Source organism: Micromys minutus (assembly GCF_963924665.1).
Source record: "Micromys minutus genome assembly, chromosome: 19".
NCBI lineage: Eukaryota > Metazoa > Chordata > Mammalia > Rodentia > Muridae > Micromys > Micromys minutus.
In genome coordinates, this window is record NC_137954.1 from 40064271 (window position 1) to 40089657 (window position 25387).

The 25387-nt window shown below is 44.3% G+C and overlaps 1 protein-coding gene across 5 annotated transcripts in view; it reads right to left on the reverse strand.

Moving 5' to 3' along the window:
• The window catches only part of HDAC4 (histone deacetylase 4), a 234540-nt gene that overhangs the window by 70938 nt on the left and 138215 nt on the right, over nt 1–25387 (reverse strand). For all 5 annotated transcript variants that reach the window (XM_080933234.1, XM_080933233.1, XM_080933232.1 and 2 more), the window contains 3 exons: nt 24437–24678; nt 9655–9805; nt 192–312 (listed from right to left, as the gene is read on the reverse strand). In XM_080933234.1, the coding sequence (XP_080789360.1) occupies nt 192–312; nt 9655–9805; nt 24437–24678 (514 nt within the window). The remainder of the gene's footprint in view (nt 1–191; nt 313–9654; nt 9806–24436; nt 24679–25387) is intronic.

The window sequence follows — 25387 nt, forward strand, 5'->3', positions numbered from 1 at the left end:
AAGATGATCCACACATTGTCTAGCTGACCACGACACACACTACCCCAGACCTCCCCCCTTCAGATCTGCTTGTACAGCTTTTGGGGCTCAGTATCTCTGCCACCCTTCTATGAGGTGGTCTTTAAAAAACTCAAACCTGTCAACAGAGCTGAGTGTACCAGGCACCCAGCAAACAGGCCCAGGTCACTTACCCATACCAGTAGCGGGGATCACTGGAAATGCAGTGGTTTAGGTTCCGGTGGGCCAGAGCCTTCTTCTTGTTGAGAACAAACTCCTGCAGCTTCATCTTCACCTCTGTGCTTGCCACAGCACCTGGAAGGAAAGCAGACAGTGAGGAGGAAGCAGTAGGAGCAGGCAGTACGAGGTATAAGGCAGGAAGGGATCTCCCTCTGCAGTACTTTCCCAAGGTCAGAGGGCTTTAAGGGGAGGTCTTCTATCCAAGCACTGCATGAGTGCACTCCACTGAAACACAGGCCTCAGCATGAGAAAGGCTTCTGTTAGCCAGCAGGACTTATTTCTGCAGGGAAGTTTCATATCCTTGCACTAAAGTTTCAGAGCCAAATGTTGGGAACATGGTGGCTTCACTCTTTCTAGTGAACAAGCAGCACAGTTCCACACAGATGGATTCCTTACACACGGTCGGTCTGTCCTACTGGGGAGCGGGTAGCCAGTGTGCTACACATACTACAGTGTTTGGCTTTCCTAGTATCCAGCACATTTCTACCCCCTTCTGCTTGGTGCCACACACTCTGGTGGGCAGACATTATCATTCTATTCAGGTGCAAGTTGTGTATCAAAGGGCTTTCTTGTGATGTGGTGACCATTGTTGGAAAGTATATTAAAGAAAACTGTAAGATCGCGGAAACAGACTAAACAGAGATGCCCCTACTCGCCCTGCACAATCGGTGTTCCACAGATCTACTGCCAGATACCTCAGTACTGGCAACCTTGTACTGAATAATGTGGTAAGGGCTTCCTGCTATATATAACACAGTATTCAAGGACCATCTTGGATGGTCACAGATACTTCACGTAGTACCGAAGACCAACAGAGTGATCCTATCACACAAACAACCTCAAGATATTTTGCTAATGCATTTTCCAAAATGTCTCTGCACATTTGACACCTGGCTCCTTCTACTGGGCAGCAGGAATAGACATCCTCTTTCCAGCACTCAGGGTTAACTTCCTGTGTGCAAACACTCCACATGCTTGGGGTCTATGGCCAGTTCCTAGTTGCTTGAGTTGTTTGGCTGCTTGTGTAATTTGTTGAGTGCCTGCACATTTAAACTGTGGAAATAAGGAAAAACTGTAAGCAGGCATTCTGAGGCTCAGGTTGTGAGTGAAGGCATAGAGGTTAGGAGACGGTCTGGAGGTGAGGTACTGCATACATCTGTCCTTGTCTCATTTCCAGTCAGAGTCTGGACATGTGACACTCACATACTACTTCCTATGAAGTCTATTCTGGATTTTCTTTTGTCATTGCATGCCACATCCTTCCTTCACCAGTGTGTTAAAGCTCTGCCACTGATTTTTTTTTTTTCAAAAAATTAGATTTAATTTTTCAGCCGGATTGGTTCAATCCCCAAGACCACCAATCAAGCAGGCAATCCTTTCAGCTAGCCTTCTGTTCAGGTCCTGGGTTCCTTAGTACTGTTTTCTCCACAGGCTCTAAAGCCGTCTCGGCACATGGGCCATACAAGGTCACTACAGCTATTGAGCGAGCGATTCCTTTGTACCTTCAACATGTGACCAGAGCAGAGTTAGTGCTGGTTACACCGCCTCTGGTCCTGCATAGCAGTGTGAGTATGCAGGCGGACACACTAATCTGCACACATGGAGGGTGGAGGATCTAGAGACCCTATGACAGGAGACCAACTCACTCCAATACTACTCACTCACACTCTAGTCCCACTGTCAATGCATGGACTTGGAGGGATTGTGTATTTATGGAACTGTTTGTTCTATGTGTGACACTCCCAGTTACTCCTGCATGCTAACACTGAACAGAAACAAGCAATATAAACCAAGAAAAGAGTAAAGCTGGCAAACACACCAGGTGCCTTTATAATCAGCAATAAAGGAAATACCCTGCGGTACAGTGGGAGCAGAGAGCAAGTCCACAGAAGAGCTACTTGAAAAGAGGAACCCAGGGCTACCAACACAGATAGAAAGCAAACTTCACATCACTGCCAAACATACAAAAAATAAAATTAGCATTTTCACCTTTACACTGATGAAGCTGTTAGGTTCTTTAATGCTCTGCCACTGAGTACCACCCAGCCTGAAATCATTTTCAAAGTGGCTCAAGGATTTTTTTCCCAAGGGATGACATCTGTCCATCTGGGCTGTGCTTGCAGCCAAAGGCATGTCACGGATCCATGCTATCTGCACTCTGCCCAGAGGACACACCTCCTGTTCTGGGAACTCAATGGGTGGCAGGTACCTCAGATCCCAAGTGTGTCCAAATGGGAACGTGGTTGATAAAGGTAATGCTGCTCTGACCTGTGAGGGGAAGTGCCACGTACTCTCAAGAGCTCACAGTCAGTGGGGTGAATTGTTATCAACAAGGAAAACTACAGCGGGATTAAGAATTAATGTTTTAAACTGTAAATGTTTATAGATGTATACAACACTCATTAAATATTGAATGAAGTCAGTTACACAAAACCTTAAGAAGTGAGATAAATACTTTGCACTGAGTTTTCAAACGTTTGGAAACTGTAGATGCCTCCTGACATTGCATCTGCTGGCACAAACAAGATTCCCTTTCATGGCTGAGCTACACAGGCCTGACATAAGAGTATCTCAACGTTGGTCTGCTGGCTGCTCTCTCCACAGAACTGCATTCTTAGGGCTCCGGAGCTTATGAAGCTTGCCAAAGACTCAACTGTGCAGTTTATTATTAATAATAAAACCTGACCACCCAAATCCACAAAATGAAAACTACGGCTGCTGCCTGTGATGGGGCTGTAGTGCAGCTGAGAACATTCCAACAGAGGGTCAACAAAGGGCGGGGCTTATCACACAGCACAGAGATCATTTCTGACTCATAAACAGACCTACGATGTTTTCTGAAGTTGTATTCTGTGAGCCTTGAAATAATATTTTTATTGGATCATTCTTGCAAATTCTGAGAAAGTAATTCAAACTGAACTGTTTTCAGCAACGAGGAAAAAATGCTATTTGTTGGCTGGTTGTGGCGCAGACTGACTGGCTGATGTTTAAAATTTAAACTGTAATCTTTTGATAAACAGCCACTATTTCCCATATTCAACAAACAAGCAAGCGAACAAAACCAAAGCTAAGTACATAAGACACGCACTGAGGCACATGTGAACCAGGAATGGGGGAGGGAGTGACTAGTCCAGGGCTGAGCTATAAGTGCAGCCTGAGCATTGTACCAGTGCACTGGGCTCTGTGCATATGCTCTCTGTAGGGCAGCACTACTCTCTCTGCATGAACAGTTAGGCCCTCGAAGACTCCTGTGAGGACAGGGAGACGGGTTCCTGGAGAAAGGCAGCCCGGTGACAAGCGCACGATGCAAATCGTGAACCTCATGAACCGCCTTTACACTAGTCTAAGAGCTCAGCACTGCCTGCACTGGAGCTGCTAAGGAGATTACTGACCTCAGGTTCCCTGCAGGTCAATTCGAGAGAGCAGCTGGCCTGAGAGTGATAGGTGTCCGAAGAGCCAATCACAGGGGCTGAATCTGCACAAATGCTGTCTATATGTCGTTCCCAACAGTCTGCACTCTGCCTTGGAAGGGCCTTCATGCCTTTCAGGAATTTGCTCCCTAAGGCCACTGCTGAGTGAGGTGTGACAGTGCCTAGGTCCACATTCAGGCTTAGCATATCCTACCAAAGACTGGCAAGGAAACGACTTTGAAATTCTATCAGTTAAGGTGAAAAAATGAAGTATATTCATATTTCGAGAGTGAAACATCACATTACTGATGATTCTAACAGTGTTAATTTTGTCCATGGAAGCAATTTCTTAGTATTTGAAAATCATAAAATAGAGAAATAAACTGACAAGAGACTAAATTAACAATAAACTTAAAATATGTTTCAAAACAATTAATTTTAAAGATATACAAAGTTATACTGGCATATTAGATGACTTCTTGATTTACATTTAGAATTAATTTAGCCTAATAATCTTTACACTTAAGCTTAAGAACAAATTTACTTGACAGTCATTTAATTCCTTTTAAAACATAAGGACGTTGTTTTAGAAAAGTCCCATTTGTAAATACTTCTAATCTAATGATGATTTGTTAAAGGTGAGACGTCAAATGTGCAACCTAAAGCTTTACCAAGGAATGTCTCCAACCCAAGCAAACCCTTTCCACGCAGACCACAAACGGAACAAAGAGGAAGAAAGTCCAGAGAGCTGAGGGCTCCAGACTGTAAAAACCAGTACTTCAGGGATCAGGGGTCCAAAGCAGGTTAACCTGGATAAACCTTCTAGGAGTGGTCAGGAGACCTGCAGGCTTCGAAGGCCTCTACTGGCAGTTCAGGAACGCTGGGGGACCTGGGTTAAGCCGGAGAGAGAGAGGAGCAGAGAATAAGCCACCATGGTTGATAGTTTCCTTGTAGGTACCTGATGATCAGAGAACGTAACTCGGGGCCAAGGCAGCAAACTCTGGAGTGAAATGAGAAGGAAGCCTCAGGTGCTGCAAGGCAGGCCCAGAGAGTGTCCTTGTAAGGAGGTCCAGCACTTACCTCTGATCAGCTCAGAACCCTTCACCATAACAACTGAAATGTTTTAATGCATCTGGGCATCACGAAGCAAACAGAAAATCTAGTCTCTAGGCCAGTGAACCACATCTCAGCCTTCCATTCAGAGACTACTAGGCTGAACTACCCTGACAATGGGAAGGGATGACAGAGGGTGACAGAGGGAAGGGAGGAGTAAGCAGCTGGGAGGAGAGACCCAGTCAGAGGAGTCACTCTAAAATAACTGACTATGCATGGCAAAAACCCATGGAAACTATAAATATCTGAACAACAATGTGAAACTGCTTACCTAGTAAAGGAAAAATCCATCAGACAAATTTAACAGCAGTTTACTTCACAGGAAAATATAAAATTAGTATAGTGGATTTCTGAATAGAAGAAATCCCCACAAGAAAGCAGGTAGAAAAATGTGGGGTTATAGAAAATGGCCCTAACATGTGTAACTAGAGTCTCAAGAATTAGGAAAAAGTAGTAAATTGTTTTAGATAAGAGGTGAGAATAATCAGTTTTAAAATTTCATAAAAGTATTAAATCATACAGATAAGACTGCCAAGGTAAACAAAGAAAACTGCAGTTGAATGTATATCTGAAAAAATATTACCAAAGAGAGATATCTCTGAACAAGGAACAATAGGGATGATAGTAATTTCTGAAGAAAATAAAATCGTCAGAGTGCCAAGAGAAAATAAATATTAACCTAATAAATTTATATTCAATAAAACTATCCTTCAAAGATTAGAGACAAAAAAATTCATCAGCACTAGATTCTATCAAAGAAACTGAAAGAAAATCACAACAGATGAAACCTCAGCCACCTGAAGAGTCGCACCTGAAAAGGAGACTGAGTTGTAACTGATTCAGACAACGCTTTGTGAACCTGAGTAGACGTGATGGAGTCAAGCAGGCCGTGGTAACCACAGCTGTGGTCAGGAAAGGGGCGGCAGAACAAGTTACCAAGCAGTCAGAAAAGGAAAAGGCATCACTGAAATCTAGAGCAAGAAAATGGCAAGACAAGAGGTCGATAATTGGGAATTAATTATAAAGAACAGCACACACTTAATCACAAGCATATCAATATAGAAAAATCAATTAAAAGACAGACTATGTGTCAAAACTTAAAAAACATAGATAACATTGTCCTTAGAGAAAAATTTATAGCTTTATATTCAGATGTCAGAAGAGAAGGCTGGAATTCCTGCTTAGGATATGTAACTCACAGAGTGAAAAGGAGACAGAAACCCAAAGCAAACAGAAGACGATCAGAAGAATATGGTTAATAGAAATGAATGAAGTAGAAAAATATCGAACAGACTGTCCATAAAGCCAAAAGCTAGAATTCTAAATACATTGACATAACTGGTAAGTCTCTGGAGCAGGGATTCTCAACCTGTGGGTTGTGACCCATTTGCTATGGATTGAATGACCTTTTCACAGGGGTCACCTAAGACCATCAGAAGACACAGGTATTTACATTATGATCCATAGCAGGAACCAAAGTATAGTTATGAAGTAGCAAGAAAAATTATTTTATGGTTAGGGTCACCACACCATGAGGAACTATTTTAAAAGGTCGAAGCATTGGGAGAGTTGAGAACCACTGCTCTGGAGAGACGAAAAAAGAAATGTAATAAGCCAAACAACCATCAACAGAGAAGCTGCAAATATCCAACACTAAGGATATGAAATGAGAAAGCACCACAGTTCATACAGACCAGAGTTCAGCCTAAGCCCAACACTGTTGCAGTACCAAACTTAGCAAAGCACTTCAAGAAGAAAAATGCTGGTCAATATCTGTACTACCTGTTTTGTGTGTATCAACTTGACAAAAGCTAGAGTCATCAGAAAGGAAGGAGTCTTCAGTTGAGGAAATGTCTCCATCATGAGTTCCAGCTATAAGGCATTTTCTGAATTAGTAATCAGTGAGGGAGGGCCGAGGTCACTGTGGGTGGAGCCATCCCTGGGCTGTTAGTCCTGGGTTCTATAAGAAAGTCTGTTAATGGGAAGCAAGCCATAAGCAGTGCCTATCCATAGCCTCTGCATCAGCTCCCACCTCCAGGTTCCTACCCTGTTTTAGTTCCCGACTTCCTTCAATAAGGAACTGCAATGGAAGTGAAAGCCAAATAAATCCTTTACCCCCCAACTTGCTTTTTGGTCATGGTGTTCCATCTCACCAATAGAAACTTTAAGGCAACCTCTCACAAATAGAGTTGCAAACATTCAAAATATGAGCCAACCCAGCATGCAGCACATAGAAAAAGATAATGTTTTATGATCAAGGTGAGGAGGGCTATTTATAAATGTCAGGTAAATTTTCTATCCAGATAGATCTATTTACCACACTCACTTAATATGTCAGAGAAAAAAAATCCTATGATCACCTCCAAAAGACGCTGAAATACCTGAGAAAAATTAATACCTGTGCACATTCAAACTCATAGCACTAGCAAAGGAGGGTAACTTGATGAAACAGGCCTCTGGAAAATGTGCCTGACCTACAGCAGCAGAAGGGAGTCAGGCTGCCGTTTTAACCCATCATTTGAGTAGAAATCTACTTAGGTCAATCAAGTAAAGAAAGGAAAGACATAAGGGCATTCTGATTGGGAAAGAACAAACAATCAGTATTTATGGAGGATGTGCTTCTATAGGCTGAAAATATGACCCACCCTGCTGGTAATTAGAACATGAGTTTAGCATGGTTGCTGGGCACAGAGTAAAGAGTCAGCAGGTTGCAAATTGCTTTTCAAAATTGCAAAGCCCAGCTATGCACAATAGTATTAACCAATCAGCTGGCTTGAAATATGCCTGCTAAAATACATGCAAGTCTCCTGAACAAACAATTCTAACATTTTGGTAAGAAAAAATTAGAAGACCCAAAGAATACTGAGGCATTTGGAATAGTCAAGGCTGTAAAATATCATATCTTGACAACTGGATACAACAAGGTCACTCTAAGTATCAGGCAAACGCAGGATATGTCTGGATGGCAACAATCAATTTTAAGATTTTCAACTAAATACAAATTCCTGAAAGTATGGAAATTAGCATTGCTGGGCCCAGGCTTACTTCCAGCCTGTGGTGGCTGAAGGTACAAGTGCAGACACAATGACAGCAGCGCTGACGTCAACAACGGGGCACAAGGATGCACATGGGTGCAGACACTGGTTCTCAGAGGTCCCAGAGGGGCCAGATGCACACTCTAAACTATGCAACACACACACCACTTCCAGCAGAATGGACAGCCACACAAGTAGGAAACTACTCAAATGTAAAACGGTTTGGAGAAATGTGTGCTTTTTTAAAACAAAACCCAAAAGTACACAAAGAAAATTTAAAAGAGACTGGACTAAGCTAGAACTGAGAATTCTGTGCTTAACAAACAGCATTATGAGGAAAAAGTCACCCCTCAAAGAGAAAAAGGCGCTAAAAATGCGCACAACTCACAACTAGCCCTGCTCCATAACACACAAGGGACAGCTCCACACCAAGGCAAAGGGAGCTCTTACCTAAAGCACAGGCAAAGGCCTGACTGAACAATCCCTGGAAGGGGAGCTCTGCCAGGCTAGTCAGAGACTCACACCGCACCTCAAGTGCACTGTGAGCTCTGGCAGTCAGGGAAGGCAGCACTAGATGCTAGAGGGATCTACTTCCACTACAGAGCTGGGATTGAGATGACCAGCAGTAGCAGGCCTGGGAAGAGTAAAGCCATGGAGGCTCTGAGCCCTGCAGTCAAACTGCCCTATTGTGAGCTCTTTGCTAGACAGTCCCTAGGTGCTAGCTTCCCTTTTATTCTGTGTTGTCATAGACCTATCTGTCTGCATCTTTGTATATCACATGCCAAAATGATTTTCAAACAACATCAAATAACAGACTTTACAAGAATGTTTTAAGCATACGCATCTTGTTATGTGGTACAGATGGAGATTAAAATTCATATAAAAATTTGCTACAATAATTTGTTAAAATGGCTAGTCATTCTCAGTGTTTGCAGATAAACGATTTTGGGGGGTTTGTCCATGTGGTGGTTTAAATGAGAAATGTCCCCTGTAGGCTTGTGTACTTGAATGATAAGTCCCAGTTGGTGGTGATATAATTCAAAGTTATGGAAGCTTAGGAGGTGCAGCCTTGCTAGAGAAAGTATGTCATGGGGTGCAGGGTGGGGGTGTTGAGGGTTTATAGCCTTACCCTCCTGTGTTCCCTTTCTCTCTCTGCTGAAATGTGATCAGCTCGCTTCTTGCTTCTGCTGTCTTTCCCTATCTTCTCTACCACAGTAGACTTAGCCCCTCTGAAACCATAAACCAAATGAATCTGCTTTTCCTTCCGTTGCTTTGGTCATGGTATTTCCATCACAGCACAGGAAAGTAACTAATGCAGTCTGCATGGTAGGTTTCAGTAATAATGTGCCACCTGTGGCCTCTTTGATAGGGTTAAATTGGGCTCTTCTTAGGGAGGTCAACCAAATCAATGGCGGAATGGGCCTCGAAGCAGGAATGGCAACATAGGAATTATGCCCTCAGCTACATGTCCATCTACAGGCCAACTTTGGGGATGCTTAGAAAACCTTTCCAAAGAAAACACAGGATGTCCTCAGAGTCAGAAGGTGATGTGCTTTACAGATTTAATATTCTGTGCATCTGTGAAGAGTACTGCCAAGCAGTCTAAAGATGCCTGATTCAATACAGGAGCCCTGCACTCAGGCTGATACTGAGTCTTTCTTGACACCTGGATGAAGTCAGAAGCAGGGCCACTGGTTGGCCTCTAGGGCCAATTAAAGTGACCTGAAACAATCACCCTGAAGACAATGATGACTCCTGCGTGGGGTGACAAGCCCCTCCGGAGCTGCCTGGGGAAGCAGCACAGGCAACAGAGGCAGCGGGGCCAGCCCTGAGTCCTCGCTGTGCCCACCAGCACTCACTCTCTTTGCCCTTCTCCTTGTTCTTGAGCTGCTGCAGCTTCTGCTCACGGTGCTGCTTCTCCAGCTCCTGCTCTTGCCGGTGCCGCTCCAGTTTCCGCTGGTGCTCCAGCAGCTCCTGCTGGTGCTTCATGGCCAGCATCTCCTGCTGCTGCTGCAGGCAGAGGAGGACAGAGGTCAGAGCCCTGGAGACCCATGGACACCCAGGAACCAGCCCACCACTCCCTGACTGGGGTTCCCGAAGTACCACCTGTCTAACTGCCTATTCATCTAAGGGCTACAGAGGAGGACTGGTTGCCAAGGCCTAAAGTTCCTCTGCCCCTTTAAGGGCAAGATTACCGAATAGCCTTGGATCTCTGCAGAGCACTCAGGAAGAGTAAGTGACTTGGAAGGTTGGGAAGGCTCTTTGAGAATGCCCCACAGAGCAGAAATGGTGAAGTCAGCTAGTATAGCTAGGCATTTCCTTAGACACTGAAGACCCCTGAAGTTCCTCCTCAGGGATTCCTCCACCAGAGTCTACATTGCAACATACAAGGCAGGTTCAGAGGCAAGCCCAAGATTGTCAGGGTGAACAGAGAGACAATATGTATGCCTCAAATGTGCATTCACCTTTGGAATGCTGCCTACCTCAAAGCAGAGTCAGTTACCAATAGGCAAAAAGCACAGGGCTGAGTCACAAACAAGCAAATTCAACATGAGGTACGTTCTAAAGCAGAAAGAAAACCACTGAAGCATGACAAAGAAACTGGTGAGGAAACAAAGGAGGAACATGGGGGACACCCCACGACATGCATCACCCACCCACAGCCATGGGAATACATGGTACAGCTCACCTAAAGCCTGTGTATCTTAATGTAGACACTAGAGCTCATGTTTTAAAAGTATGGCACATCTAATGGCATGAAGATATAAAGTCCTTATAAGAAATAGTTAAATACAGAAGGTAAAGAAGAGTGACTGCAGCACTTACAATACATATGAATACTGTCATAAATCCTTAAGAATGTAATGAGCTGCCCAAACTGAGACTGGGGCACAAAGAAAGTAAGCATTGTTAGACATGGTCAACTGAATGGGGAGAGTGCTTACCCCCACTGGTCAGATCCCTGTCACTGCACTGAACTGGTAAACAAGAAGCTTGCCTCCAGCCTGAACTTGTAAACTTTTGGGCCTCTTACTTCAGCAGGGCCATGGTTTCCAACCTTCACTGAATTAGCAAGTGGCTATCCTCTGGGCATGGGGTACTTTTTGGTGTTGCTTCCTCATGGAATGAAGAATGGCAAGGAGCAGTGATCAAGAGATTGGCAACCAGGTGGCCTGCAGAACTTTTTATGGAAAAAGAAATATGACACAGTGTGTCCTCACCCAGTGAGTGATCAATAATTAAGTATGGAAACAGTCTAGAACAGAATGTCCAGCCACTCAAGACTGTGTAGGTCACAGCACAGAATACAACCATGACAGGAAACCAACCAAGGCTTGGGACCTTCGGAGTGTTTTTCACTTAGACCTGAATCCTACAGCCTTAGAAGGAACTTGTAATGCCAATTTGTTAATCTTGCTTGTCAACTGACTATATCTGGAAGGTACTGAACCCCCAGGCTGTTGGGCTCTCCTGTAAGGCATTTTCCTTTCTTTTTCTTTTCTTTCTTTCTTACTTTTTTTTTCTTTTTTCTTTTTTCTTTTTTTTTTTTTTCTTTTTTTTTGAGACAGGATGTGTAGCTCTGGTTGGCCTAGAACACAGAGATGCCTCTGTCTGCTGAATGAAGGGTTAAAAGCATGCACCAACATATCTGGATTTGTGAGGGATTTCCTAATCAGATTATTTCAAGTGGAAAGAGCCACCCTAAATCTGGGCCACACCTTAGGGTGTCAGCACATATAAAGGAGGATGGAAGAAGGAAACTGCTTTTGTCTGTTTGCCCTTACTCTCAATGGCAAATTCATTTGTCCTGCTACTGAGACATTCACTCCTTTGCTGGTAGTATAGCCTACTTTTTTGGGATTCCAACAGATCGAAGATCAGGATTTCTATTCCAGACTGTGCTTACTGGAGATCAGGACTTCTGTGACAGACACCCAGCCTCACAGATTGAGCAATTATTGTATTCTTGGTCTTTCTGTCATGAGACTACCAGATCACAGCCATTTTTTTTTCTCCACCATAACAGTTCTGTTTCTTTGAGATCCCTGACTAAGAAAGAACAGTTCAAATGAGGAAATTAAGGCGAATAGGCAGCTTAATAAAGGTTTAGCATTAGGTGGACTGGCTCCTGAACAGTTTCAATGATGCCCACGTGAGAAAACAGGTAACCCTTCAACATATGCTTGAATATACAAAATAGCACACAAATGGGCTATGTGAGGTCCAAGCATGTGGGCATATGAATGTACACAGGTGTGGTTTTAGTAAACCTGTGTGAAGATGGCTATACTTCACACATAGAATGTGTGCACTTCATATCTCTTGTGTGGTCTCCAACAAGGCTTTATGGAAGACAGATAGGATGTACCCAGAGACATGTTCAAAATGATGCTAACTCAAAAGAGGAGCTTAACGAACTGCAAATAGTGCTGCATGCAGCACAGCAGCTCCAGGGAGTTACCTGGAGAATCCTCATCCTCCACAATCCAGGAGATATCCAGGAGGTTAGTGCAGCTACAGCTAACCCTGACACAAACACCTCAAGGTTTATGCTTCCAGAAGTGCCCAAGCTGCTCAGAAGTCTTCTTGAACCCTCCTCTAACCACAGGCCTTGCAGCTCCCTGGTTGGATTTCTTCCCAAGACTCACCAGCTTCCACGTGACCTACAGCACTGGGCAGACTAAGGAGCTGAGACTGTAAACTACTCTGAGTTTGTTCCAATCAGAATCACAATATGCCACTTACTCAGCAAGGGAAATACAAGTCACATCGTATCAAGAAAGTGATGGAAAAGTGACAGCAACTGTATAATTGTTTCCACTCCAACCATCAAACCTGCGTGGCCCAGGCATAGAATACAGGAATTAAGCCACTGAGATCACTTTTAGTAAAACATAAGAACTTCATGAGCAAAGCAAACAGAACTACCAGCTTATCCATGCCATGGGCATAACAAAAGAAGTGCTGGGTGCTATCCTGAAAGACCCAGGCAAATTCTCAGGCTATCATATCTACCAACACCCTGGGGTTGACCTAAGCTAGCTCTAGCCCCAGGACAGAGATTCTAGCTCTGTTTTCACCTGTGCTATGTGCCCACAGCCTGCAGAGTGAGCCTCCCTGGTCGTGGTTTTTTACTGCTACAGAAGTAACCCAGAAGAGGTCAGAGACTCACAGGACTTCCTAGAACTGTCCAGTTACAACTGTGGTCAGGTGCAACAAAGATTTACAGGGCAGATTGAGCAGGTGGCACTGTCTGTGCCATAGTCCCTGTCTGTGTAGACTTGCAAGGGCTCTCCTGAGAAAATCAGTTACTTCTACAAACATATTCACTAAGAAGATGGGGCAAAGGTCATTTCCAGCCAGCTGTGTACAGGAATTCCCTGTAATGGCTCAGAAAAGGGGACTGGGAGAACACTGACAGACTATGCCCAAGCCTGAGCAGACCCTACAATGGGTACCTTTTCCACAGAAATGCCACTTGCAGAAAGCTTAACCCTGTGTCCAGCAACAGTGGGTGCAAGGGGGAGTCAGTGAAGGCCAGTAGAGACTCCTGGCTCTCTGATTTATATTTCCAATAGCTACTAAAATGGCCTCTAAAGTGGCTCTCTGCCCCGAGCTGGCAGCATGCTTCATCAGACTGAGGTGACACAGTAGGAAGGAAAGACGGGCAGGCCAGTTGCCTGGCCTGGCTTGGTCTTTCCTCACAGAAGCACTGTACTTTTTGCCTTCCCCATGCTTCCACTGGGCAGCAGTACTGCCCCACAATGAAGACCAAGTGACAAGGAGTGTGAACACACTCTGGTGGTCTGATATGAAGTTGGCATGTGCACTTCCACACCTTTATCTTGAGTCTGTTTCTGAAAGACATTCCCTAAAGAGGATGGTGTCTTATAGCGGATAACTGAAAGTCAAGAGGATATTATCAGGGACTCACAACACAGCTGGACGGATGGAATGAGGGACCAAACCCAAGCCATTTGCTGCATAAAAACCGCATCCTTATTTGACCACCCTTGTTGCTAGCAGTCAGTATAGATAGGTATAACACAAGTCAGGATCTAGGCTCCTCCCAGCCAATGGCACTAAGCCATAAATCCAGGATTTACGAGAACTTCAAAATAATAGCATTTTTCTATACTTTATAGGAAAATCAAATTATAACACTTTATACAAAAAGTAAAGGCATGGAGATTAAGCCACATCCTCTATTAACTTCATTAGAAGTGACTGTTCCCAATCATTCTAGGGAAACCCCATGGACTATAGGGCTGCCAGAATAGCATCTGTGAATAAGTAGAATCAGAGAGTGGTGGTGTCTACAGGTAATGCATCTTCATTGTGTCAACTGGCATCAGGTTAACTCTTTACCTGCTGTTATCACCTTCCTAAAGCAAACATGGCAGCATTTTGAAAATAATAGTGTAATTTAGTTTATGATCATCCATTCCAACAAACAGCCCTATGCAACTAGACCTGCTCGGAGTCACCAAACTCAGGAGCATGGAGTGGGTCATTGCTAAAGAGGTTCACAGTACTCTCATCCCTTAGTACCTAGAAAGGAAGTGAGCTTCCTGTTAAGTCACAAAGACATGCAATCCTAAAATTCAAGAGTCACAGATTACAAATAATGACTAGCTTCCCCAAAACACCCCACAACGATGTTTCTGGTCCTGTGTGAGTGTCACAACATCTTGAGGTCATATTGCTAGAGCAGAAAGAACTAATCAGATCTGTGCTCCTCAGCCCATCACCACAGAACACTGGCAGTGACCCTCTGTGCCCCAGGCCCTTGGAGCTTAGTTTCTTTCCTTTCTTTGACCACAGACAATAGCTGTAAAAAGGATCCCCCTTGTTGGCTCCCCAAGGGCAGGTACTGTACTGTCCAGGGAGAAGACATCACTGAGTGTAAAATCCAGACTATAACACAGGCCATCTGGAAGTGCTGACTTTACAGTGGGTAAAACTTAGCTATCCACACTTAGTAACTGACTACCATACCCAAGACCCTACCATGGTAGAGGGAGAACTGCTAAGAAGAGATCTTTGACAGACGCAATCATATCACCACAGGAAATAAGATGACCTAAGTGTGGTGGTCTTAATGAGAATAGGTTCATATATATATAAACCAGATGGTGGGACTGGCTGGGAAGGCTTAGGAAGTGTGCCACTTTGAGGTTTCAAAAGCACACATCATTCTTGGCTCTTTTCTGCCTGATGACTCAAGAAGTGCCCTTGCAGCTACTGATCGGGTGCCGGCCTCCCTGCCTGTTCCCATGTTCTCTGCCATGATGGTCATGGGCCCACCCTTTGAAGCTATGACCCCTCCAAATTTTGTGACAGAGAGAACAAAAATATTGCCTTAAGAACCAGGAAATAAACCTTTTGCAGGGGAGGCTACTATTGTTTGTCTCTTGATATAAAAGTGCCTGCAGTGGAAAGAAAAAATTCTCTTTTAGAAGAAATAGAGAAATTCTTCTATAAACTGCTTTGGTTATGGTGTCTTATCACAGTCACAGAAAAGTAAGACACATAGTCTAATTTTTCTAAGAAAACAAAAATTAAAAACAGCGACAGCAGCCTCACTATTCTAACTGGAACTTAAACCAGGTTCACTTTTGAACTTAAACCAGGGTCATACTCTTATTCCAAACTTAGTTTAAAGACCCCAACTTTTAAATTTACTAGACATTCAATTTAATCCCAATCAGACTTTTCAAAAGCAAACAAAAACAAAAGCCTTCCATGCTAAAAGGCCTGATGCTGAGGACAGGTGTTCATCCACAGCTCCAGCAGGGTAGAGAACCTTCTGGGTCTCTAGGAAGCTCCCAATATTCCTAGTGATTATTGATCAGTCAATCAGAAGAGGTTCCAGTCAAACTCAAGTCTCCTAACACCTGGCACTAAAATCATAATGCTGCTCACGGCACTGCTCAAACACCAGCCTTTTGGGCCCATTCTCAACAGAAGTCAAGCTGAAGCAAAGGCCATGTAGGAAGCTGTTCTGTGGACCCGAGGGGTACTTCTTGACCCTAATATTCCTAGGGCAAAAATTTCAGGTACTGTGGTGTGTGTGTGTGTGTGTGTGTGTGTGTGTGTGTGTGTGTGTGTCGTGTGTGTGTGTGTGTGTGTGTGTCTGTCTGTCTGTCTGTCTGTCTGTCCTACAGCCACATGTGCTCAGCTGATGGAGCAAAGTATCCTTTCCTTTCAGATGAGGCTTCCAATAAAGGAACAAACAGCAATACAGATATCAAATCCTGTTCACATATCTAGCAGAAACCAATGTGGGAGTTCCTTGTTGTGCTTTCTCAATGGCTGAATTTCCAATTTCCTGTTCCCATTGCAGGCACTTTTATATTAGAATACAAACAAGAGTAGCCTCCTCTGCAAAAGGTTTACCTCCTGGCTGTTCCCAACACAATGTTTTGTTCCCTGTCACAGAATTGGGGGTGGGAGGGTCAGCTTATCTCCAGATAAGGATACTTTGAGACTTACATGCTTGTGTCTGAAATGGGGAAGGGAACACCACTTCCAGAGCCAGCTTTTTAGTGAGTTCTAATAGTACAAGACAATTTACCAATAAAATGTACATTACATATCCCCTCTCATGTAGGAGGTATGGCTACCTGCATGCTCCCCAGAGTGTGTGTATGCACTGATCTCTGTGCTACCACAGAACACTTCTGGCCACGATACCTCCAGCCCTCACCCTTTGGCTACCAGCAGGGCCAGAGAGCTGTCAGTGAATCTGGGATAGTCACACACCTGAGAGTCAAAGACAAAAAGAGTAGCTAGAGAAGGGCCACTGTCACCTCTGCCAGTTCCCTTTGATGTGTGCCAGACAGATCCAGTTTGGTTAAATGTCATGTTTAACATGTTAACCTTAAGGACTAAAGTTAGAGATGAAGAGTTGCCATCCTGTAGATGGGAGCTACCAGGAATAGGCCAGCTAGCAAGAGCAACAGCAATGCAAGCCCTATGGGCATGAACCCACTTGTCCCCCACTATCACTGTGGGACTCAAGCCAAGCTAAGCAAATGCATAGATCCTTCTTCTCTCTCAATACTGCACACACAGTTTAGCTATAGACGGACCATATTCAAGATCATGCGTGGCTGTGATGGTGAAGACTATACCAGCTCCCACAGCAGCTTGTCCTGGAACACAGTGGCCTGTTCTATGTTGTACAAGGCCTATTAATCTATCCAGATGTAGCTCTCTAGTCATCTATCCTATTGTTATTTTAAAAAGATAACACTGGAGATAAAACGAGAGTAAATCAAGTGCATTCTTCAAGAGTAAAACCTAAGTATGGGCAGAATGTGAGAAGGAAGAGATAGGAGACAACCAGACTGTTGTGGTAAATCCTGTCTGTGTTGATGGACCTAGACATTTATTTCTTTAAAGCCACCAAAGCTCAATATGCTGTTCTGCAGCTTTATTTAAAGTCGCTCAGAGCCTTTAAGGCAGAATCTCACGTGCTTTCCTGAGATGAGCACAGGGCAGGCTCTATCTATTATGTTCTTCAGCCGGAACACACTAACAGCTCGAGCATGGGTCTGCTGACAGGCAGAATGTGTGTAGTCTGTCCACGGTTTGTAATGGAGCATTGGAATTAAAATGTCCCTGGGCTCTCAATGAGAAACCATTTCTATCTCCACTGGACCAACTGGCTCAAATCCAAAGGCAACCTCATTACAGCACCCTGGCTGTAATCATCTTTCCAGGCACACTCAGCAGTGAGCCACACACTTCCCACCATGGTTCTAAGCCCATACATTCAAGTGTTAAGAAGACAAGCAGGTACACCATCCATCAGGAAAGCCTAGGGAAGGAAGGCGGGTGTCAAAAGGGCAGCCTGTGCCAGGGTTGGTATAGGAGGTATCCTGTGAGCCAGGGTAACAGCTACATTAGGAACAGGGTGTCAAGAATAATGGAGGTAGTCAGGAAGAAAAAGACAACAGGTGCAGTCTAAGGGCAGAGACCTAAAGCAACACAGCAGCCTGAGTTTTAGTGTGTATGTGTGTGTGTGTGTGTGTGTACACATGTGTGTGCACATGCACATGCACTCTCAGAAAGACTGTGCATCTCCTAGAATATATAGCTCTTCTAAGCCTCATTCCATCTAGCAACAGCCCGACTGCAACTTTTTCTACAAACTTTAGCTCAGCACTGCACTCTCCTGGCCATGGCACTTTTAGGTACCAGCAGGATGTAGCCTTCAACATACTAATGCACAGAAGGTGTCACTGAACCTGGGAAAGCCACACAACTGATGGCCAGAGTCAGCAAAGAGTAGCCAGTGTTGGCTGCTGTGTCTTAACATATTCAAGGTTCTGTGAAGATTATCAACTTATACTGTTAACCTGTAAACAGAAAGCTAACTCTTGTCTGCAGACACCACAGCCCAGAGGAGATAGCAGAGTTAAAAGACATTTGGGAAACACAAGGCCTAATGCTCAGGAGTCAGGAGCTCCTGGCACAGATGAGGCATAGTCAGGATGGCACCAGAGTGGCCATCAATGCTCATGAGTGGTGAACGTGCCACCGAGAACCCCAGGTGCAGAGATGATCTGCATAACTTCTTTGGGCTTAATAAGGCTGACCAGGTAATGAAGGACTTTCCAGGTATCAGGCACAGGGTCCTTCCCTATTATGAATAGGGCTTCAGGCAACATGCTCTGGGCTACTTGGAATAAGTAGTGTAAAAGCTCATCTTCACTGTTAACTTGGTAAGAAGCACCAAGGAAACAACCCTGGGTACATCTGTGAGGCTGTTTTCAGAAACACCCTTAACAGATGGGAGGTCTTTCCTGAATGTGGTTGAAACCATTCCCTGGGTTGGGGCCCCAGATTAAAAAAGAAAAGAAAAAGGTAAATATCAGAATTTTTTTTTCTCTCTCTCTGTTCCTGGCAGATTCAGAAATGACCAGTCACCTCATGCTTTTGCCACCACGCCTCACTGAGCACCGTATCAGACTGTATCCCTTTTCTGACTGTGAGGTAAAATTAACTTTCTCCGTCACACTGCTGTTATTTGGTTCTGGTCACAGTTCCAAGTAAATTAACCACCATCACCGTGGCCTCAAGGGCCATACAACCAAGTTCCTTTTCTCTGGAGCTGACAACCTGGGCTTGAGCAGTGTTCTCTGCTGTGTAGACTGTAAAGATCATGGTAGCTAGGGTGTGGGAAGGGGCGCTCTGGCGCTGCTGCAGGAAGACAGCAGTAGAATGGAAGTCAGGACTCTGCATAGGCAACTGTCTAGAGCTCAGAACAGGGACTGTCCCACAGTGCCGGGACGGTCTCATAGATCCAACTTGTGGAAATTTCAGTTAATTCAGAAAAATAAATAAATAAAAGGAAACAATTTTTGTTTGCAGTTAACCTGAATAATCCAGAAAAAAATAATATCAGAAAACTCGATCCACTTATTCTAAATAACATGTAAGAATGAAATCCAGGGCTCATCTATACACTGGCAGTAAGTGAGCATGAAAAATAAAAATGCAGAAACAGATTTATTCACAATGAAGACAAAAGGAATATATCCCAGATTAAACATTTTATAAGCATTAAGTGAAAAATAAAAACAAGAATTTACTATGGTAGAAGTATACATAAATAACTTGTTTCTCAAGTACAAATTTAATACTAAAAAGCCATTACTCCATAATCTGAAGTAATTCTTGGAATAATTGTGGGGACATCATGAGAACTGTTATGAAGTTCACCATGAAAGAGGAACAGGCAAGACAAGCCCAGGAAACTTGGCATAGGGGCACAGTGTGGAGAGACGGGCAGTCAGTCCAAAGTCTATGTGGGCACCATCGAAGCTGCACTGTGCCAGCATAAGGATGTAGCAAAGGAGCAAGGTATTTATAGTCACAGACATGTAAATGAGACAGACACATGAGAGGCAACAGAGGTGGCATTTTTAATCTGTTCAGAAAGAAAACTTGATTCATGGTGGGAAAAGTAGGTGACTACTCTGTATCAAGTGAGAATGAATAGTGGAGGCTGGAATAATGTCCTTATTCATAAAGAGCACTCCTACACCCCCGAGAAACGACCAGCACTACAAGGAAAAACAGCATAGAAAGTCACAGAAGAAATGCAGACAGCATGAGGCACACAGAGAAGGCTGACTACACTGTCAGTAAGGGATGTGCAAGCCATGTGCTAGCTAATTTTCTATCAACTTTACACAGGTTAGGAGTCATCTGAGAGGAGGGAACCCCAACTAAGAAAATGCTTCTATAAGACTGGGCTGTAGGCAAGCCTATAGCACATTTTCTTAAAGAATGATTAATATAGGCTATGGGTGAGGCCATACCTGGGCTGGTGGTGTTCCTGGGTCTGTAAGAAAGGAGGCTGGGCAAGCCATGGAGAGCAAGCCAGTAAGCAGCATTCCTCCATGGCCTCTGCATCAGCTCCTGCCTCCAGGTTCCTAGCCTAACTTCCTGTCCTGACTTCCTTCAGTGTTAGAATATGGATGTGGAAACATATGTCATATAAAAATCTTTCCTCCCCAGATTGCTTTTGGTCATGGTCTTTTTACATAGCAATAGTAACTCCAAATAAGACATGTAGGAAATATGGGAGAGAATAGTGAGGTCAATAAAGGAAGGACAGATGGCCCAGGAATGTCCCTCATCTTGTTTTTTGGGACCTAGCAGAGGTGGTCACTGATAACATGTTGTAGTACCAGTCCTATAGCAAGCCCCTATGGCCAAGGGCCTTGTATCATAGCAGTGTGGATGTTCTTGTCTGCTCCACAGCAGAATGGATGTTCTCTAAATCTTTCAGTTGCCTTCCATCCAGCCTCTCAGGATGCATCTATGTCTAGTTATAGGCAGCATGCCCTGGCAATTTCTGAATAAGTTCATCTTGGAAAGTTTCTGTGTCCTTCACTGTAGACTATCCATTACCCCCTCAGGTTGGGGGACTGAGTTTACATAGGAAAGTCAATAATGAAAAAGGGGAAAGCTGAATGTCAGGGTTCAGTTGAACAGTGCATATATAAAAGTCACAGTAATTAAACATTTAATTCTTTAACCAAAAGGACAGGCTAGAAGGGCAGTACATATGTGTGAACTCAGGATGGAGTGAGTAAGGGAACTGATGTACCAAGTGTTAATGGAGAACAAGGCTGGCCACATGTCCCAGGTAAACTCTGGGGCCTGAAGTCTCTGGAAGGAGAGGGGCGGGGCCCAAGGCTATCTTGCTAACCCTGCATTACTTTTCAAGTATAAACACAGAATCTGAATTTCTTTGGTTTTAAAAAAAAATCTAAATAGTAAAAATAATACTGAAAACCCACAAGGTGGGTATTCTGGGCCACTCTTGATTTTCTTTGCAACCTGGTCTGAAACAGCAACAGCATCTATAAGGGCAATTCCAGCTAATGACACAGCACCGCCTCTCCAATCAGCTGCCCCACCTCCCTGGAGCTGAGGAGAAATAAACAGAAGAGGAGTGGGGTTTGCAACAGGGATAGGGTGATTCTGAGAATTATAACCCCTGGCAAGACCTTGTTTATCCCAAATTACCAACTGAAGTTTTACTTTAAAAAACGACTCCAGTTCCAATTATAAATTCTATTCAAATTGACTGATGATTTAATGACACTAATTAGATTGTGTGTTCAAGAAATCTGTCTGACAAACACCACTGCCAAGTGTCGTTCACAATATGCTGGCATAAAGAGAGTTTAAACCGTCAAAACAAAAGACTGCTAATGCAAGGACACAGTTATGCTGTCTAAAGGGTTTTTAAAAAAAATCTCAATTTTAATGAAAATATGATTAAAACAAAGAAAAATGTAACCTTGAAGTTTTATGATCCTGAGGTCCTGTCTCAGAGGCCAGCTCTGAAGCTAGGTTTCTAGGCCTATGGCATCTCTTCTAGGTTCTAGAAATGTGGGCTAGAGGGACGTGCTGCTAGGGACTCACCTGGGCTGACAGAGAAATGTGCCCTGGCTGACGGGATCCTAACTCAAGGGTCTTCCTTATGCTTCTTTCCTGAAAACTCACATATTAAGATTTATTTTTGAGACTCACTGTTCAAACCATGAAAACATCTTATCAACGGACAGAACAAAAACATGTTGACTATCCACTACACCTGCTAGAGCCACCCACTGAACATCTGGTTCTATCTTCCTGTCACTTTGCATGTTGCTGATGAGGATCATGTGTGTAAACAGGTGTGGATTGGAATGTTCAATGGAGAGGACATCACAGGTAAACTATAATTCAGCATAACTCCATAGTCTGTCTCTGGCCAGAGTCTAAACTGAGTCTGGAGGAAAGCCAGTGCATGCACAGGTATGGCTGGTTCTGAGGTAGCCAGTATATAAGGGTGTGTCCAGCTCAAGTCCACAGCCCCGAAAGTGTGTCTGACAGCACAGGGCTCACTACCATTTAGCTTTTGGTCTGATCTTTATTCATACCACCGAAAAGCCTGGAATTAGCATAGGTGAATCCCTGGCAGAGTTCCTCTGTATACAGAGCCAGCTTTCAGAGAAGAACACAGGCCCAAACACTTGGCTACAGAACTAGCCTCTGGGACAGGAACTCCAAAGCACAGCAAAAAGTTCACTGTTACAGGATAGTGGTCATCCTACAGGCCTATCCAAAGGCACAATGCAGAGTCAAAGACCTGGAAGCACGGGGAAAGAACAGACTATGAACTTCTAAAAACAGTGAGAAGGGGCCATGATGACACTGGGTCAGTCAGCTGCTATCAAGGAGCTGAATGGGGTGGCCACAAAAAAAAAAAAAAAAAAAAAAAAAAAAAAAAAAAAACCCACAAAAAGCTAAGACTTTGGGATTAGATTGCTTTCTAAGAGGCACAGACATGTGAGGCTATGGCTCATGCTGAGGATAAGGCAGCAGCCTGGTGGTGAGGTGGCACTCAGTCAGCTGGCCCATCAAGGCCACTGGGTGCCATTGCCTAAAATGACTCCTACTGCTTTCCAGCTGGCACATGGCACCTGGCCTAGGCCAACCTGAAACACCCAGCTCCTAGTCCTGGAAAACAGGGACCCATGGGAGGTGGGCATGGCCATCCTCAGCACTAGGCAATTGCCAGCAAGACTTTCTTTCCTAGCTCTGATGTTAGCCTCTCCTACAAGGCAGGAAAGGATTCGAGGATGAAGAGCCTCATTTTGGTAGAGTTAGTCCTTAACTAGCACACTCCAAACCTAAGAGCAGAGAGCAGCAGCAACAACAGCAGAGGCAGCAGCAATAGCCCCACATCTCAGGACACTTAAGAGAGCAATCATCACAATACCAAAGCCTCCTTATAGGCAGCTTAGAGCCCAGGATGAAATTTCTAGATTCTCTTTTATCACAAGGCCCAAGCAGGACAATGTTCTCAGCACACACATTCCTGAAAGGGAACCTAGAGCTGCTAATGGGCCTGTCAGGGCAGGTGGGGCTCTGCTATTTAAACCAGGGAAGAACCTTGTGCAGCCTCTTCAGCAGTCCATAGCCTATTATTGATAGAAGCCCAGGACCCTCTCAAGGCTTATGAGACTGGTCTACTGACAGCAGTGTGGCAGAGTGGTTAGTACCAATCCAAGTCCAGGGGTCCTAGATGCTGGGACTCCATCTTGGTCCTATTCTCTTGGGTGGACAAGGTGGCTCTGGGAAAGCTGCTCCTGTGCAGTGACTGGACTAGGACAGAGATGTCTGACTATATATCCTCCATTCTAAGCCCAGCTAGGCTCAGATGAGAATACCCCTTACCAACACAATGCATTCACATGACACTCAAGGCAGGACCCCCTTACCCACAGAAAATACTGTCTGTTGCTGAAGCTATGCTGTGTTGCATGATTCTGTTACACAGCTGCGGGCAACTTAAACAACTGGTATGGGAGGCTTTTTGCTTTATTTATTTTACTGCAAACATAGTTTCTACTGGACAGTGTGGCTCAACACGGTTCTCAGTAGAAAACCTGTCAGAATCTCCTGGCCTGCCGGCTTCACCATGTATCTACATGCCAATCGTGTAGGTTTCTCTTCAACTTACTTAATCTGAAATTCTGGGAACAGATTAAGTAGCTGTAGAGAGTAGACATTAAAAAGGTGTTTATTTACAGTTTTTTTTTTTTAAACTTGTTCTTTGAGGGGAGTGGTTAAAAGATATCTGAGAAAAACCAGAGTAAACCCTGAATTCTCTGAGGTGCCCATCACTTTTTGGCCCGTCTTCTTGCTAGTCATCTTCCTACATGTATATTTAGAAGGCAACTTCTATTCCATGAGGTCCTAGGTCCTCTTTAGGATGCATAAGGCCTAGGACATTTGCAGCAGCCTTACAGTGAGAGTCACCTGGTTCCTTGGGGACAGAAGGAATCATGTGCCACTCAGAGGGTATTTGGTTCTCAGGTCTTAGCATACCACAGATGATGCCAATTCTGAGAACAGAAGGAGCAGGTATCACCTAGAAGGTACCTGGTCCATGAGACTAAACTAACTGTGGGACAAAGTAGTTGTCACCTGTCTATACCTCAGCACTAGATGAAGAAGCAGATGTCACCCAGAGGGTACCTGATTCACATGTCTTAGCTTTCCACAGGTAAACAGGCTTTGGAAATAAGGACATATGAAACCGAGCCCAAGGCTGCTGCTCACCTTGATATGTTCATGTAACTGTGCCTCATGCTGTCGGGACAACTGTTCATGTTGACGCTGGAACTCTGCAATGAGGATCTGCCGCTGAATCTGCTGCTTCTGTTTCAGTGCTAGGAGTTCCTGCTGCAGTTGCTGCTCCCGCAATGCAGGTTCCAAGGGCAGTGAAAACTGGTGGTCCAAGCGCAGGTCCATGGGTACTGCTGCAGGAGCCACTTGCAGAGGCAGCGCTGTAGCCACGTCTACTGTGGAGAGAGCACAACACAGAAGAGTGGGTCATTATAACGGCAAAGGCTACCCTTGAGGTCTGGGTCCCTTTTTCCCTATAAAGCCTAGATGCAACTATCATGGTGTGTTGGTGGTTGAAAGGGCATCTTGGCCAGTGGCCTGACAGGCTCAAAGAACAAGGCTCAGAGATCCTAGGGTTGTGTCCTCAAGCACAAAGATCTAACAGCAATGAGAGATCTGGCCAGGAAACATACTTACAGTGAGTTATTTTTCCCTACCCTTTGCCAAAATGGGAGGCTCCACTCTCAAAGGACCCCACTGTAGACCAAAGGCTCATCTGATGTGACATTAAAAAGTCAATAAAAGGAAACTATAGTAGGAGCCTCCGCTTAGCCAAGCAAGTAGCCAAGTGCTAGTACTTCGACAGACAAATTGCCTGTACTTTGCTTCTTCCCCTTCTCCAAATGAAGCCACTGCAGAGCTATGTATGAGCCTCAAGAACAGTGTGTGCCATAGAAGTGGTCCAGATAGACACTCAAGTGAAGAGCCTGTTGCCATGGTAAAATAAGCACCCTCTTGAAAAACATGTTTACCCAACCAACTGCAGCCAATAAAGTATGCTCCTGGTGGGCAACATGAGCGTTCATGGGGTGGCTTCTGCACTCACACTGTGGCACCGTGATTTTGATTTAAAGCAGAAACTGAGTCAGTCTCTGTGTTTACAAA